At 39.3% G+C, this 14779-nt stretch overlaps 1 protein-coding gene and 2 pseudogenes across 1 annotated transcript in view; 2 read left to right on the top strand and 1 right to left on the bottom strand.

Moving 5' to 3' along the window:
• LOC149156971 (clathrin heavy chain 1-like) overlaps nucleotides 1–14779 on the bottom strand; it is a 219809-nt gene that overhangs the window by 155334 nt on the left and 49696 nt on the right. The window contains exons 2-3 of the mRNA XM_089444927.1: nucleotides 1872–1982; nucleotides 1607–1713 (exon numbers count right to left, since the gene is read on the bottom strand). Coding sequence (XP_089301053.1) covers nucleotides 1607–1713; nucleotides 1872–1982 — 218 coding nt within the window. The remainder of the gene's footprint in view (nucleotides 1–1606; nucleotides 1714–1871; nucleotides 1983–14779) is intronic.
• On the top strand, nucleotides 11314–12414 carry LOC149156973 (ubiquitin C-terminal hydrolase 12 pseudogene; annotated as a pseudogene).
• Nucleotides 12598–13745, top strand: LOC149156972 (P-loop NTPase domain-containing protein LPA1 homolog 2 pseudogene; annotated as a pseudogene).

Raw genomic sequence — 14779 nt, 5'->3', positions numbered from 1 at the left:
CGAGGAGAGAATGAACCGTCGGATCACTACATATCGTGACCGTTGGATTGTAAGTTACAAAATGTACAACGGTAAAGAAACACACTTTACCTAACTCTATACCTAGCTCTACACTAGACCAAGTTGAACTTAACTATATCCTATGTGTCGGAATATCCTAACATTTAGGTATTGTTATCTCTTAAGAATGGGGCAAGAGAAGGATTATTATTAGAGAAAAACCAAATCGCATTAAGTATGTAAGCAAAAGAAATGAGAAATACTTACAGAAAGAAGATTACTTGAGTTGGAATCCACTAACAGATCCAAGAATGTCAAGCATAGAAAACAATTTGGCATCCTAAGCAGTGGATCAAATATGAAGCAAACTTTTGTCTAGCATTGAGGAGAAAGATTCTTCTAGGGGAAGCTTTGAGATTCAAGGGCCAGCAAGGGCCCACTAGATGTTGAGGGTGCAATTAAACACATGTGGATGGTTCACACTTAATGTTGTATTGTGATTGCAAATCACGTTTGAAGTCTATGGGATATGCTAAGGGTCACCAACACCTCAAGACGACAATGCAGTTCTTTTTTTTCAGAATGGGGATTTGGCCCATAGAAATATCCTTCTCTCAAAATCATATGGCTAGCTGCTCCAAAATTTATTATATGGGTTTTATAGAAATCTAAAAATATGAGAATTTTCACACAAACAAAGTTGGCTCTAAAGCAATGGAAGAGGGTAGATGGCCTAAGGTTGTCTTTAATGATAGATTGTGCAAGAGCAAAAAAACTTGGATGCAACAAAATAACAATTAGTTTAGTAAATGGGGTATTTGCTTGAACGAGTGTCCCATAAACATTAAAGAGATAAAAGCTTTTGTTATGGAAAAGTTCCACAAGCGTACTTGGGATAAGGAGTTAGGAAGAAAGAGAAATTACTATATTGAAGTGTTTAATCTCACTCATAGTCATCAACCAAAAGCATACATAGAGGCCAATATCTCTTGGAGAGCCAAAATTCTTATTGCTAAGTTAACGCCTAATTCTCATCAACTCCGTTGTGAAACATGGCGCTGGAAAAGGCCAAAGGAAGTGTGGGAAGAAAGAATATGCATTTTTTGTTCTTCCGGAAAAGTGGAAACAGAAAAACATTTCATTTTAGAATGTGACGCTTTCAAGGACAACAGGGAAAATTATGCAGATATGTTGGCAGCTAGCTCTTGGGATAATCTATTTAGCAAGGGGTTTGTCGAGAAGCTGAGAGCATTTATTTTGAAGCTTCACAAAAAATGACCGAATACATCATGCAAATGAAAAAGCAATCTGTCCCATAGACTATCTTTAGCCTTGTAGAAGTTAAAATAATTTCTTTCTTCTTCTTATTTTCTAAAAACTTCAAAATATAGGCCGAATAAAACTGAAACAACGTTCAATCTTCTTGACACTCCCATAGGTGAAGCCCCTTAGGACAGAGTGCTGAGCAAGGAGTAAAGATAGCCTATGACCAAAAGGTAAAGAGAACAGGGACCTGGCTTCAATTGGATATTCGTGCATTCTGAAATCTAAATGCTCTATCATAATCCCAAAATGGCTCCTACTCCGAAAAATACCAGTCATGTACCTTTCATTCAACAGTGACTCCCGCTTGCTACGATCCAAAGCTTCAAATCTTTCATCATCGCCCCATTTTTTGGCAAAGTATTCGTAGGTCGTTTTATCGGTTATATCCTGAAATAGAATACCAGATGGTACATCAATATCTAGGTGAACAATCTCCTAAAGCTATAAGATATACTCACAAATAGGATTCAATTGCATATATAACTACATAATTAGGCAGCCTACAATCTTCAGCAATTCTAAATTACAAAATTCAGGGTACTCACCTCGGATGCTTCATCCAAGAGTTGTTTAAACATAAAGATGTTGATAGCAGCCGTATGAGCAGCAAGCTTTCTCTTGCTTTCATCATCTTCTCGAGCATTTACACAGTGTTCCTACGAACAAAACACTTGTACTTTCAAAATCTATAGCAGGGTGTAAGACAATGTGAAGGAAATTATAAAAATGACATAAGTCTTGTTTTGCTCCCCAGATGTACCGCTTGTTCCTATACAGACAAAAAGGCAACCACTGTCCAGAGACAAAATCGGAATCTTTCCACCATAGCTATGGTAGGGCACAATCATACAAAAAAATGCTTTAGCTAGTTCTTTTCAATAGGATTAGTAATTTTCAGAAATGCAATCATCTTCTAAGATGAACCTGCACTTTTCTATGGACAAGCTTTTATAGGTAAAGGTAGCGACATGAACTTCACAACACAGTCTAATTCTACTAATTTTTTGAGCTGGTTGAGTAGTTTTCAGCTGTGATCTTTTCAGCCGAACGTGCACTTTTCATCGGACGAGCTTTTATCAGAATAGGTAACCACATCAACTTCAGATCAAAGATCTAAGTAAACTAATATTTTTTGTGTGGTGCTATCCCCATAGCAAAATGGGACCACTTGCAGAAATAATGATTGGGCAACTACAGGAGGATTGACTTAGAATTTCCCATTTAGTGTGTATATAACATTATTATACTCATTTTTCATGGGCAATTTCACACTCCGTGAATGTTGTAGGAAAGAGCTAACCAGCCATATATTGAGTATTTAATGTCGAAATATATGCACGCAAGTTAGCCCGATAACACGAGAGCTTTTTCCAATGTTGTAAGGTCAACATGTATGTATAATTACAAGGGACTTCAGTGATTTCAAACGGTTAATATAGCTCTGACATGACAAATCAGATTATTTGAACTAATCCTCCATATTTAATTATTATAATTATGTATACTTATCCATATACATATATACGAATATTTGCTTGGCTACCTTTCGAAAATTTAAAATTATGGGAGATAACCTCATTTTCCCTAATAGTTGTTGCCCGTGATTATTTTATTTACTATCTTTCGAAGGTATGAGGAGATAGTGCAACTTATCATCATGATTCTTATATATCAGAGGAGATAGTCCTAATTTTCCTCATAGTTGTGCAATTTATCATCATTATTCTTATATATGAGAGGAGATAGTCTTATTTTTCCTAATAATTGTTGTGCAACATATGGTCATCATTTTTATATATTAGTATGGTACTCCTCTATATTTATCATATTTATTGTGTAATTTTGGGATGAATTCTGATAAGTACTTTCACATCTATCCTATGGCTATAACTTTTTTTACATATCCATATTCAATGATTATTGAATTTATTTAAAAGAAAATATCTAGATTTTCATTATCTAAAATTTCACATGATTTCATACAGAATTCTAAAAATTCCCAAGCAAATTGGGCCTCTAATTTAGTACTGAAGAATGGTAAAAAGTAATAAGTTGTCATAATTTGTGCTTAAAAATTTATAATTTGAATTAAGTTCAGTGTGACATGATTCACTGGAAAGAAAACATTTTATGATGCAATAGGCTAAATTTTAAGCTTTTTGCAAAATCTTAGGTTATACATTTCATCCAAGTTCAATTTTTGGGGAAATATTTCATCCAAGTTCAACCTTTGGAGAAAGGTTAAAATATAGATTGCACAAAAGCTCTCATTAGGAGAAAATGATGAAATCTATATTAAGTGCAACTCGACTCATTATTTCAGCATGTCATTCGTTCAAATTTTATAAAAATTTGAGGGTGTCATAGGTTTAAATGTTATAGAAAATTGTAATAGTACAACTTAGCTATTGTGAACACTAAGAGAGGCGGAGGGAATGAGTAAACATATTTTGGGGGATTGTAAGCCTCTCTCATCATTAAATAGATTTTACATAGGCTAGGAATTTTCTAGAATCACTTATAATTAACAACTTCTAAAGATATTTAGAACTTGCAAGAATTTACCAAAATTATCCTAACTAATAGTTGCTAAAAATATGTTTCTAAAAATGACTCTAACTAAAAATCAACTTAACAAAAGATATTATTCTTTAACACTCCCTCTTAATCTCAATTGTTACATTCACTAGTACTAACAACTTCTCCTTAATTACAACCACTACTGCCTGTTGGTCTAAAAGTCTCAACTAGACTTACAATGCTTAAGATCACTTCAAAAACTTTTTTCACTGACGTAAGTTGTTCTTGGCTCTATATGAACAACCTTTTTCTTACTTTTGCTCCAATCTCTATATTTTGCATATCTTTTCTTGTTTTGTAGCTTAACTTTATTTTGCTCTTCTTCTTCAATATGTCCTCGAACATCTACTTCTAATTGAACTTTTTGTCAACTTCTATGAGATCAAGAACAATATATTCATGCTCTTTCATCTTCAATGTTTTAAAATCTCTCCTATAGGTTTCAAGCTTCAGATTGGATGCTCAGACTATCTTGGGAAAAATTGAATCGTCTACTGAACTTAGTATTGAAAACTTGCCCTATTTTCTTTTTCTTCATTTATTCAATTTTATTTTACTAGTTATTAGAAATGTAATTGTGTTAGAAAACTTGCACAGATGAATCTAACTAGTAAAGGTTGAACACACAGCTTTGCAGAGCAAAAACACTAAAAGAATTGAAAAAACAAAAAAGAATGATTGATTCAGAAAATAGGTTACAATGTTCATGATATAGCATTACTGAGTGAAAATCCCAAGGTAATGCACCATAGTGGTGATCAATGAGAGGACTCATCACCTACAGTAAGTTCCGGAGAGAACTAGCTAGTTGCAGAGTGAAAGGAGGGGCAAATCAGGGAGTCAATCATGCAAAATAACTAGCCAGTTGCGGAGTGAAAGGAGGAGCAAATCAAGGAGTAAATCATGCAGAAAGGATCTTGCATGTAGTCCCATGCTCTAACTAAGTGTTTGCATGTGCCAGTAATGAAGGTCCTAGGTGTGTAGTACCTCCAACACCCCCCCTGAACACCACTATGGGGAAAAATAGAAAATGGGCCCTGGAAACTAAGGCCAAAGGTCACCCAAATTAGAGTGCAACTTGTACTAAAATTGAGGAAAGAGGGAAAACCTCGTGGGAAAAACCCCCCCACAAAATACAATGTAATCAAAAGAAAAGAGGAAGAAAAGACAGTTGCTAAGAAACTGTGTCCTTCACTCCAAGACGATCGCACAGAGAGTGAAACTTCTGCTTAGTGAATGTCTTGGTGAAGATGTCTGCAGTCTGTTCTGCTAAAGGACAAAACTACAAATCAGTGACTCGATCATGTACTAAGTCTCTGATGTAGTGCATATGGATCTCTATGTGCTTCGTCCACTGCTTCTGTACTGGATCCCTGCAAAATTTGAGAGTGCTCTAGTTGTCACACTAGATGATAGTGGGCTGGTGGAACTGGATGCCCAACTCAGTGAGGAAGTGTTGTAGCCACAGGGCTTGAATGATGATGTTGACTACTCCTCTGTACTCGGCCTCAGCTGAAGAGAGAGCAATAGCAACCTGCTTCTTGCTTGACCAACAGATAGGGCTAGACCCTAGATTGAGTGAATATCCAGAGGTGGACTTGCGATCAATGCTGTCACTCGCCCAATCAGAATTTGTGAAGTCAAGGAGATTCAATGCAATGCCTGCTGCATAGTGAATCCCAAAGGTGATGGTGCCCTGCACATATCAGAGGATGCACTTGGCAGCATTCCAGTGTAGCTCATGGAGCTCCTGCATGTATCTAGAAATTGTCGCTACTACATATGAGAGATCTGATTTGGAGTGGGTGAGGTACAGTAAGCTCCCGACTAGTTGTCGATAGAGAGTACTATCAACTAATGAAGTGTCACCTCCATCCTCAAGGCAGACCCCAGATAGAAAAGGAGTTGGTGCTGGCTTGCAGTTGGTCATGTGAAATCTCTCGAGGAGATCCCGTGCATACTTAACCTGAGAGAGTTTGATGCCTGTGGCATCCTAGCTGATCTCAAGACCAAGAAAGAAGTGTAATGGACCCATGTCCGTCATCAAGAACCTATCATGCAAGGCCCTCTTGATTGCAGCAATCGCTGAAGCCAAGCTGCCAGTGATCAGGAGATCATCCACATACAAAACTAAGATAAGAAGAGAATCATGTGTCCTGAGCATGTAAACATTCGGATCAGACTTACATCTTTTGAAGTTTTGTGATAAGAGGAAAGAATCCATCTTTGCATACCAAGCTCTTGGGGCCTTCTTAAGGTCGTAGAGAGACTTCTTCAGTCTGCAGACCAAAGATGAATCCTGAATGAAACCATGTGGCTACTCCATGTAGATCTCCTCAGATAGGTCTCTGTGAAGAAAGTCATTCTTCACATCCATCTGATGTACTTCCCACCCTTGGGCAGCCGCAATGGCAAGTGCAAGGCGTATGGAATCCATCTTTGCTACTAGAGCAAAGGTCTCGTCATAATCAATGCCATTCACTTGCTGGAAGCCTTTGGCTACTAGCCTGGCTTTATGTCTGGTGATTTGCCCATCTGCAGCACTCTTGGTCCTATAGACCCATTTGCATTGGACAAGTTTCCTTCCTGAAGGAAGGGGGACCAGATCCCAGGTCTGGTTCTCGAGGAGGGGGTTATACTCCTCCTCCATGATGGACTCCCAAGAGGGATGCCCAGTAGCCTCAGCATAAGATTGCGGATTAGAAGATTGAACTAAATGACAATGGCAGGATGGTGTTGGTTCAGTGGCAGTGAGGGAAAGAGGAGGCTCAATAAACTCTGAGATTATCCTCCGTGGATCAGAATTATCCCCCACAAGACCATTTCTAGCAGTTGGGTGGTCTTGTGCATATATCTCACTTAAGCTCCTTGTTCTCTGATTTATGACAGGGGAAGTTGATTCACTACTAGAAGCCCGATCTGGGCTTGGATGTGGATCTTCATATGCATGCAATGGATTTGTATCTGAAGACTCTGTCTCTGCATCTGCATGCTCTACCTCGGCATCTGAATGCTCTGTATCTGCATCTGAGTATACTCAATCATCATCTCAAACATGAGGTAGACAAAAGGTGTCTGCATGCAGCAATTGAGGTGCATGCGAGAGACTTTCCTCAAATTTAACACTTCACTCAATGATGAGCTTGTCTGTAGAGGAAATCAGGAGTCAGTATCTCTTCACACCATCAGGGTATCCAACAAAGATGCACTCAATGCTCTGTGGATCAAGAGCTTTCCTCTTTTCAGAGGGGATCTTGGCCCATGCTCGGGAGCCGAAAACATGGAAGTGGGTGACCTCTGGTTTAGTGTCGCTCCAAGCCTCAAAGGGGATCTAATCTTTGATAGACCTATGAGGAGATCTATTCTGTATGTAGTTAGCACAATTAAGTGCTTCAACCCATAGCTTATGAGGCAGTGACTTAGCATGCAGCATGCAGGAAGCCATTTCTTTGAGAGATCGGTTCTTTCTCTCAGCAACTCCATTCTGTTGTGGAGTGTATAGAACTGTGTACTGCAACTGTATGCCAAACTCAAGGTAAAGGTTCTAAAGTGTTGTGTTAACATATTCCCCCCCATTGTCTGTACGGAGGGCTTTGATCTTTCTCTTTGACTGTGTCTCAACTAGTGCTTTGAAATCTTCAAAGTGCGCAAAAACTTCAAATTTGGCCCTGAGAAGATACACCCAAGTATACCGTGAGAAATCATCAATAAATGTAAGCACATACCTTGCTTTGTTGATGGAAGGATGAAGAAAAGGCCCCATGAGATCACTATGGATCAGATCTAGAGTAGAGGATGCTCTGTGAGTCTTGCTGGTGTCAAACTTTTCTCTAAGATGTTTGCCAAGGACACACCCTTCACAAACTCCTTTGGAGAAACTGATATTTGGCAAGCCTTCTACCATCTCATGCTTACTTAGCTGCTGCATATATCTGTAATTTAAGTGACCAAACCTCTCATGCCAAAGCCTACTACTATCATCAGCATGTACAAGCAATAAGGAGGATTCAGATTTAATAAATTCAGAAAATGTATATAGTCTAGCTCCATTGTTTACCTCACTGGTTGCAATTTTGGAGCTGCTATGTAGGTCATATATGTTCACTACATCTGGAGTGAATTTCACTCTCTTTCCGGTGCTGGAATGAGTGATGTAATGAACTGAAAGTGGGTTTACCAAAAGTTTTGGAACATGAAGCACATCTTCAAAGCTTCTGTGTAAAAGTTCCACTCTACCTTTTCCAGTGACCTCAATAGGTGAGTCATCTCCCATGAGGATAGGAGGTCCTTTGCATGCATCCAAAGAGGAATAGACTTCCTTTGCAACATCCATATGATGTGATGCACCAGAATCTATAATCCCTGCATTAGGGGAAGAGTTAATTGCAACTAAAGCATGAAAATTGTTACCTTCCCTGTGTGGCGGATCCTCAGTTTTCTTCTTGGCGTCCTGAGGGATGTGATCCCCAAGGTTGTGCTTCTGAAGGATTTTTTCCATTTGGTCAATTTGTTTCTTCATGCAGGAGGATTCCGAATGGAATCCTCGGTGACAGTAGGTGCCTTTTTCCCCTTTCTTCCCTTTCTCATTTCTAGAGCCAGAGGAGTCATTCAAGGGCTTGGTGTACCCTTCCTTCTCTGGATGGGAATGCGCTTTTCCCTTATCTTTTTGCTGCTAATTTTTCTGATTTGAATCAGATCTGTGATTTTTATTGTGGCTGCCATCATGCATAGCCAGTGCATGCACTTTTGGAGGTTTGATTTTCCCCATGCCAATGGGTTTATCTTGCTCAAAAGTGAGGGACTCCATGAACTCTTTGAGAGAAGGCATAGTGTAGAATTCACCTGTTGCGAGCCTTACTAAATGAAATGTAGAGACAAAGACGGAGTATTCTGGTCTGAGCTTTGACATAATAGAGAGAACTTGGCAACTCTCCTCCTCAGATTTGTCAATTCCACAACCCTTGAGTTGCAGCAATAGATCATTATATTTGGTGAAGAAGTCTTGAATTCTGTCATAGTTCCGTGGATCCAATGAGAGCAGCTCCACTTCGAGCAGATGTCATTTCATCTCATCTTGTTTCCCATAGAGTTCTTCAACCTTTTTCCAAATCTCATTGGGAGTATTGTAGGCAAATAGATGAAATTGCAACTCTGGGGAGATGCACATGCATATGGATCCGTGGGCCTCATCCATGCAGTTGAGGTACTTGGATTTCTCTGTTAGACTCAGTCTTGTCAGTCCTCTATCAGAGTCAAATTCACCAAGGTTCATTTCTCGTCATTTGCAGTCATCAAATGCCATTTTGGTCAAAAGAGTCATTTTAACTCTTGAGTCCAGGGTTTTGTCTCCAGAAGTGTGAAATAACGCTCATAGGCCAGAGGGAGGTTCAATGAGTTTCTTATTTCAAGAGTTTCATCATCATTAATGCTCAAAGATATTTCTTCTTCAAAACTCTGTTTTGAAGAAGAAATCATTAAGATTGTTTAGTACATGATCGATAAGGGTTCTCAAGTTTTACAGTTCTTCAGGCAGCCCTGGTCATCTTGCCAGGTTTCAGCAGCTCCTATCCCTGCAAAATGATCAACAGAAGAACCATCATTTCAGCGAAAGAAGGTCAGAGAAGGAAATGTTGAAAGGAGACTATGAGAGAGGTTCTGAGCAATTCAGGGTTGTTGAGGAACAGTTATTAAAAATTCAAGAAGAACTGCAACATGTTCAAGAAGAGAACCACAAGCTCAATGAGGATTCATCATCACATGTTGCACGAATCAGTGAACTTGAGGGTCAATTGTGCATACTGAAGAAGCAGAAAAATGAACATATCGAGGAAGGAAAGGCTTTGAGTCAGAAGCCAAAATCTGAAACTCAAGAGAATGATAAACTTGTCTTAAAAATTCTGAGCTTGGAAGCAAAATTGGAATCAGAGAGACAAAACATCCAGACAGAACTTCAGTATGAATGCTCTACTCCTGAACACAGAAATAATGGGCAAGCCCTTGCTAATTTACAAGAAGAACTTTTCAAGTTTCATCATGAGAATCACAATATCAGGGTACAGGTTATGACAGGGGTCCAGTAGTTGCAGGTTAACTTATCTTCAGTTGTCATGTACCAATTTTCTCCAACGAAAGGTGTCTCAATCCTTCAACCATTGCACGAACCACAGAAATTTCGTTGAGCTGCTAGCAATGTCATTTGTCTTGCTTTACATCGTTTATAGAGGAGTACTTTCAGACTTCAGTATTAGATAGGTCGGCTTCATGGTGTAGTTCATCCTTCCTTTATGTATGAGTAGGGAGTCTAGATGGTATGGTTGCTACACTTAGAGATCTGATCCTTCAACTTCCTCCAGCAGAAATACTTCAAAATTACGATCCTTGCAATGCTTCAAGAAACTATCCTTACAAGGACAGCTCTACCAAGTGTACAAGTCAGCCTTCTATATAATAATTGTGTATTAGGATTGGATCTTTATCATACCAGTTACCACAGGTTTGAGTCTGTCACTACGGGTTCGGATCACCACAGACCTTTGTATCACCTCAAGTTCGGTCTGCTAGCACAGAATTCAGATTTTTTATAGATTGATCACTGCTACAAGGAGATCAGGTTTCACAAATTTGGATGTCACACAGGATGAGGCTTGATATAGATATGGACTTCAGATTTCCAATAAGCCAGAAATGTCACAGATCTCTTAGACATATGCCACAGATCTTGGACCATTGTCTTCAGTTAGAATATAGACGACAGACTTGAATTCGTTCCTCAAAACAAAGTTTGGATAGATGCTAAAAGCCAATGAAGAAATCCAGAACTTGCGGCAGGCTCTTTTAAAATCACAAGCAGAAAATGACACCATGATTTTTCAGTATCAACAAAGCCTGAAGTTGTATGAATCTGCTGAAAATAGGGCAAAGGACCTGCAGATTAAAATGGCCCATCTAAACGAAGAAAACAAAAGAATCAAGGATGAAATTGGCCAGCACGGCGCATTGGGCGCGGATTCACCATGTATTTTTCCTCTGGCGCAGCGCACACAGCCCGCACGGTGCACTGGGTTGTGCGCGTGGCGCACAGAACCCCAAGGCTGAAATTCATCATCAATTCATCAAAAACTCAATTTGTTTCAGCTCAATTCTTCTCCAAGTAAGTCGACCGGGCCTGTTCAGTAATTTTATTTCATGTATGACGTGTTTAGAAGCGAAGACATTGGAGTTTAAATGGTGAAAGACTTCGACCTGTATCTGTGACGGGAGGTGTGCATTCTGATCTCGTGAAAAGGGTGCTTCGTTACATCCATCGTGCTGGACAGGAGCCAGAGGAAATCATTCACCAGATTTCTGAAGCAGTTGTGTATTTTCTGAAAGGATTTGCATCAAAATGGATTCGGGGTCGTTGATACAATGGAACCAGCACAAAACGCGTTAGTTAGTACAGTAGACAATCAGCCCACGAAGGAGCGCCCAGTATCCAAATTCACTTGGCCGATTGAGCATGTTTCCAGATCGAATGTAAAGAAGTGTTACTCGGATGTTTTCATAGCAGGCGGTTATAAATGGCGTGTCATGATGTTCCTCAAAGGAAACAACCTGGACCACTTATCCATTTACTTAGATGTGGCAGGTTCCGCTACATTACCTTATGGTTGGAGCAGATATGCCTTTTTTCAGTCTGGCTATTGTTAAATCAGATTCATCACAAGTTCACCGCCCAGAAAGAAACACAACACCCGTTCAATGCCCGGGAGAGCGAGTGGGGATACCCATCATTCATGCCTTTACCTGATAGTTGATAGACGATACTTTGATTGCGGAAGCAGGAGCCAGCGCACGAAGGGTACCTGATTATTGGGCGTATGATTCTTAAAAGAAGACGGGTTTTGTTGGGCTGAAGAATCAAGGGGCGACACGCTACATGAATTCTTTGCTTCAGACATTGTATCATATTCCTTACTTCAGAAATGCTGTCTATCATATGCCCACAACTGAAAATGATATACCCTCAAAAAGTATTTCATTGGCTCTACAGAACTTGTTTTATAAAGTCCAGCACAGTGACACCAGCGTTTCAACAAAAGACTTGACCAAATCATTCAGATTGGGCACATATGATTCTTTCATGCAACATGATGAGCAGGAGCTAAACCGAGTACTCTGCAAAAAGTTAGAAGGGCACAGCTGTTGAGGATACAATAAAGCATCTATTTGAAAGACATCATATGAACTACATCGAGTGTATAAATGTGGATTATAAATCTACAAGGAAGGAATCATTCTATGATCTACAATTTGATGTTAGAGGCTGCCGAGATGTCTATGCTTCATTTAATAAGTATGTTGAAGTTGAACAACTTAATGGTGATAACAAATATCATGCAGAGCAGTATGGACTTCAGAAGGCAATAAAAGGTGTTCTTTTCCTTGGTTTTCCTCCCGTACTACAACTTCAGTTGAAACGTTGAATATGATTTCATGCTAGACACAATTGGAACGCAGTCACAATAACAATAATGGTCCCGAAAATAGACAGCCACAACGTCATTACAAAAGCCATGATCTCAGCGCCAACATACTTTCTCTCAACATATGGAATGAAGTCATAATCGTGGTGAAAGTATTGATCATGAAAGGATCTCCATGAAATTGCCATAGATATATTCCGTGATTCATTTAAGACAGCCCAGACCGATGCATGGTTGGAAAACACCTATATCTTTTCGGCTGGAGCTGGATTTAAACGTATGTACACGTGTTCCTCAGAAACTACATGGCTATCTCCATACTGGGCACGCAAAGGCTGCCCTTTTAAACCAATGCGTTGTTCAGAGGGATGAAGGGTGCATAATCATACGTTTTGATCCTGCTAAACAGAGTAATGAATTTGTTGTGATTGGGTTGCACGTGGTATTAAAGGAGAATTGCAGCTGGGTGTGTTCATTAAAGGCAAAATTTTAATGGAAAACCATTTTTATTGAAAAATTAGTTTTTATTCAGATGACAAATGTAAAAGAAAACTAAACAATTCGCAGAGCGGCCTCCAAATAGATAGTCCATCAGCAGACAACTGAGATATCTTTAAAGACAACTGGTCAAACTGAATATCGTTTGCCAGATGAGACTCTGGGAGGTGATCAATTCAAAATGGACAATCGTGATAAGGAAGGCTTTTATGCTAATATTGTTCCAGATACAGTTGAACGCAAAACTGTGGCTGTTGAGGGGTACAAGGCACAAAGTGAGATGGTGATTGAAAGTCTTGACAGATTGATCAGTGCGTGGGAAGAAAGGAAGGAATCTGTTGTGGTTGAAGGTGTGCATTTGAGTCTGAACTTTGTGATGGGGCTCATGAAAAGACATCCATCAATTATACATTGCAAATGAAGCGAAGCATTTAGAGCGCTTTGCAATTCGTTGCGAAGTATATGACCTTAGATCCTGCAAAGAACAAGTATGTTAAGTACATTTGTAATATCCGGGCGATTCAGGATTACCTGTGTAAACGAGCTGGCAAACATAGAGTTCCAAAGGTCAATAATACTAATGTGGATAAAAGTGTTGCCTCTATACATGCTACAATATTTAGCTGTTTACGCAGAAGAGATATAGGTGAACACCTCTATGATCCGGTGACAAATACAGTAAAGGTAGTAGATGAAGAGTATCACAATGTCTGTGCTGCAAATTCAATTAGCTCAAAGGGTATGTTTAAACTTATTCAGAGACAAGGTCCTTTTGGGCGTTTCATGGCACTTGTTAATACTGATGGATCTGTCGCTAATTATAAAAATTGGTTTCAAACGGCAAAAGAGAAGGTGAAAAGTCAAAAGCCAAATTAAATGAATAATATCTACCATAGCCGAAAAATAGGAAACGATGGTCTATTTCTGACTTCAGTTACGATTCAAAAGGGATATACAGCTACAGTCTCCACCTCTCCATTGGTCATCAACAGATTTGAGCAGAGTTTGTAACGTGGCTCCTTCTAAGAAATGGATGATTGGCTTTCCAGCTTCTGTTTGTTAATAATTAAACGGTCCCTTAGTTTTGGTCGATCCATTTCCTCATGGTAGAGTTTATTTATTGTATTCTAAACCACTTTGTAAAGGAGTTCAGAAAAAAACAATGGGAGAGGTGTGAAGGAAAACTTCACTGTACAGTTTTTGACAGGGATTTAATGAAAAGATACAACTCTGACTCCTGAGATTCTTGTGGTGTGAATTTAGCATTTGTCTTTTCTTTTGTTTCATATGTAGCTTGTTATGTTTCACATTTCATTTCATAATCATTTCTAAATGAATACTTTTAAGTGAGAAGGGCAGAATCTAGTTTACTGCTCTGCCTTGGGAAGGTATTCATGTTCTGTGTTTTCTTCTGTTTGATAAGGATTCATCTATTGCCCTTGTCAACCTCTTAGCAGTCTTTTCATTCCATATAATTTCAAAATTGAATGCTAAATTTATTGCCTGTCTTGCCTCCTGAGATAATCTGTGTCTCGGATTTAATCTCTCTGCTCATGCTGTTCTTGATCCCACGCTGCCCAGAAAACCCAGTCATTTATCAAAATACCCTCTCTTATCTATTTACTAGCCTAAAATCAGTTCCCATTTTAAGTCATCTCGCACCCTATTGCTCATTTTATCGAGATTGACTGGAGAGAGCCCTCTCCTGTCCTCGTAGGGCTAGCTACGAGGCTGAGCTTGGTTTGATGTTGCCTCGAGTTTTGCCTTCTTCAGCCTGAGGCAGATTCGAGCGCTAACATTCTCTATGGCTGAAGTGGGTTCCACTTATACAGCCATAGTAATCCTGTAAAACCCTTTCCGACGAAGGTATCGAGCCATTTGGTCCTTCCATTCGTGATAGTTGTACGGTG

The sequence above is a fragment of the Pinus tabuliformis genome, chromosome 9, assembly GCF_031772625.1.
Source record: "Pinus tabuliformis cultivar Carrire ecotype Pingquan chromosome 9, CPIR1, whole genome shotgun sequence".
NCBI lineage: Eukaryota > Viridiplantae > Streptophyta > Pinopsida > Pinales > Pinaceae > Pinus > Pinus tabuliformis.
Note: the sequence above shows the minus strand (reverse complement) of the source record. Positions and strands in the feature narration are given on the sequence as shown.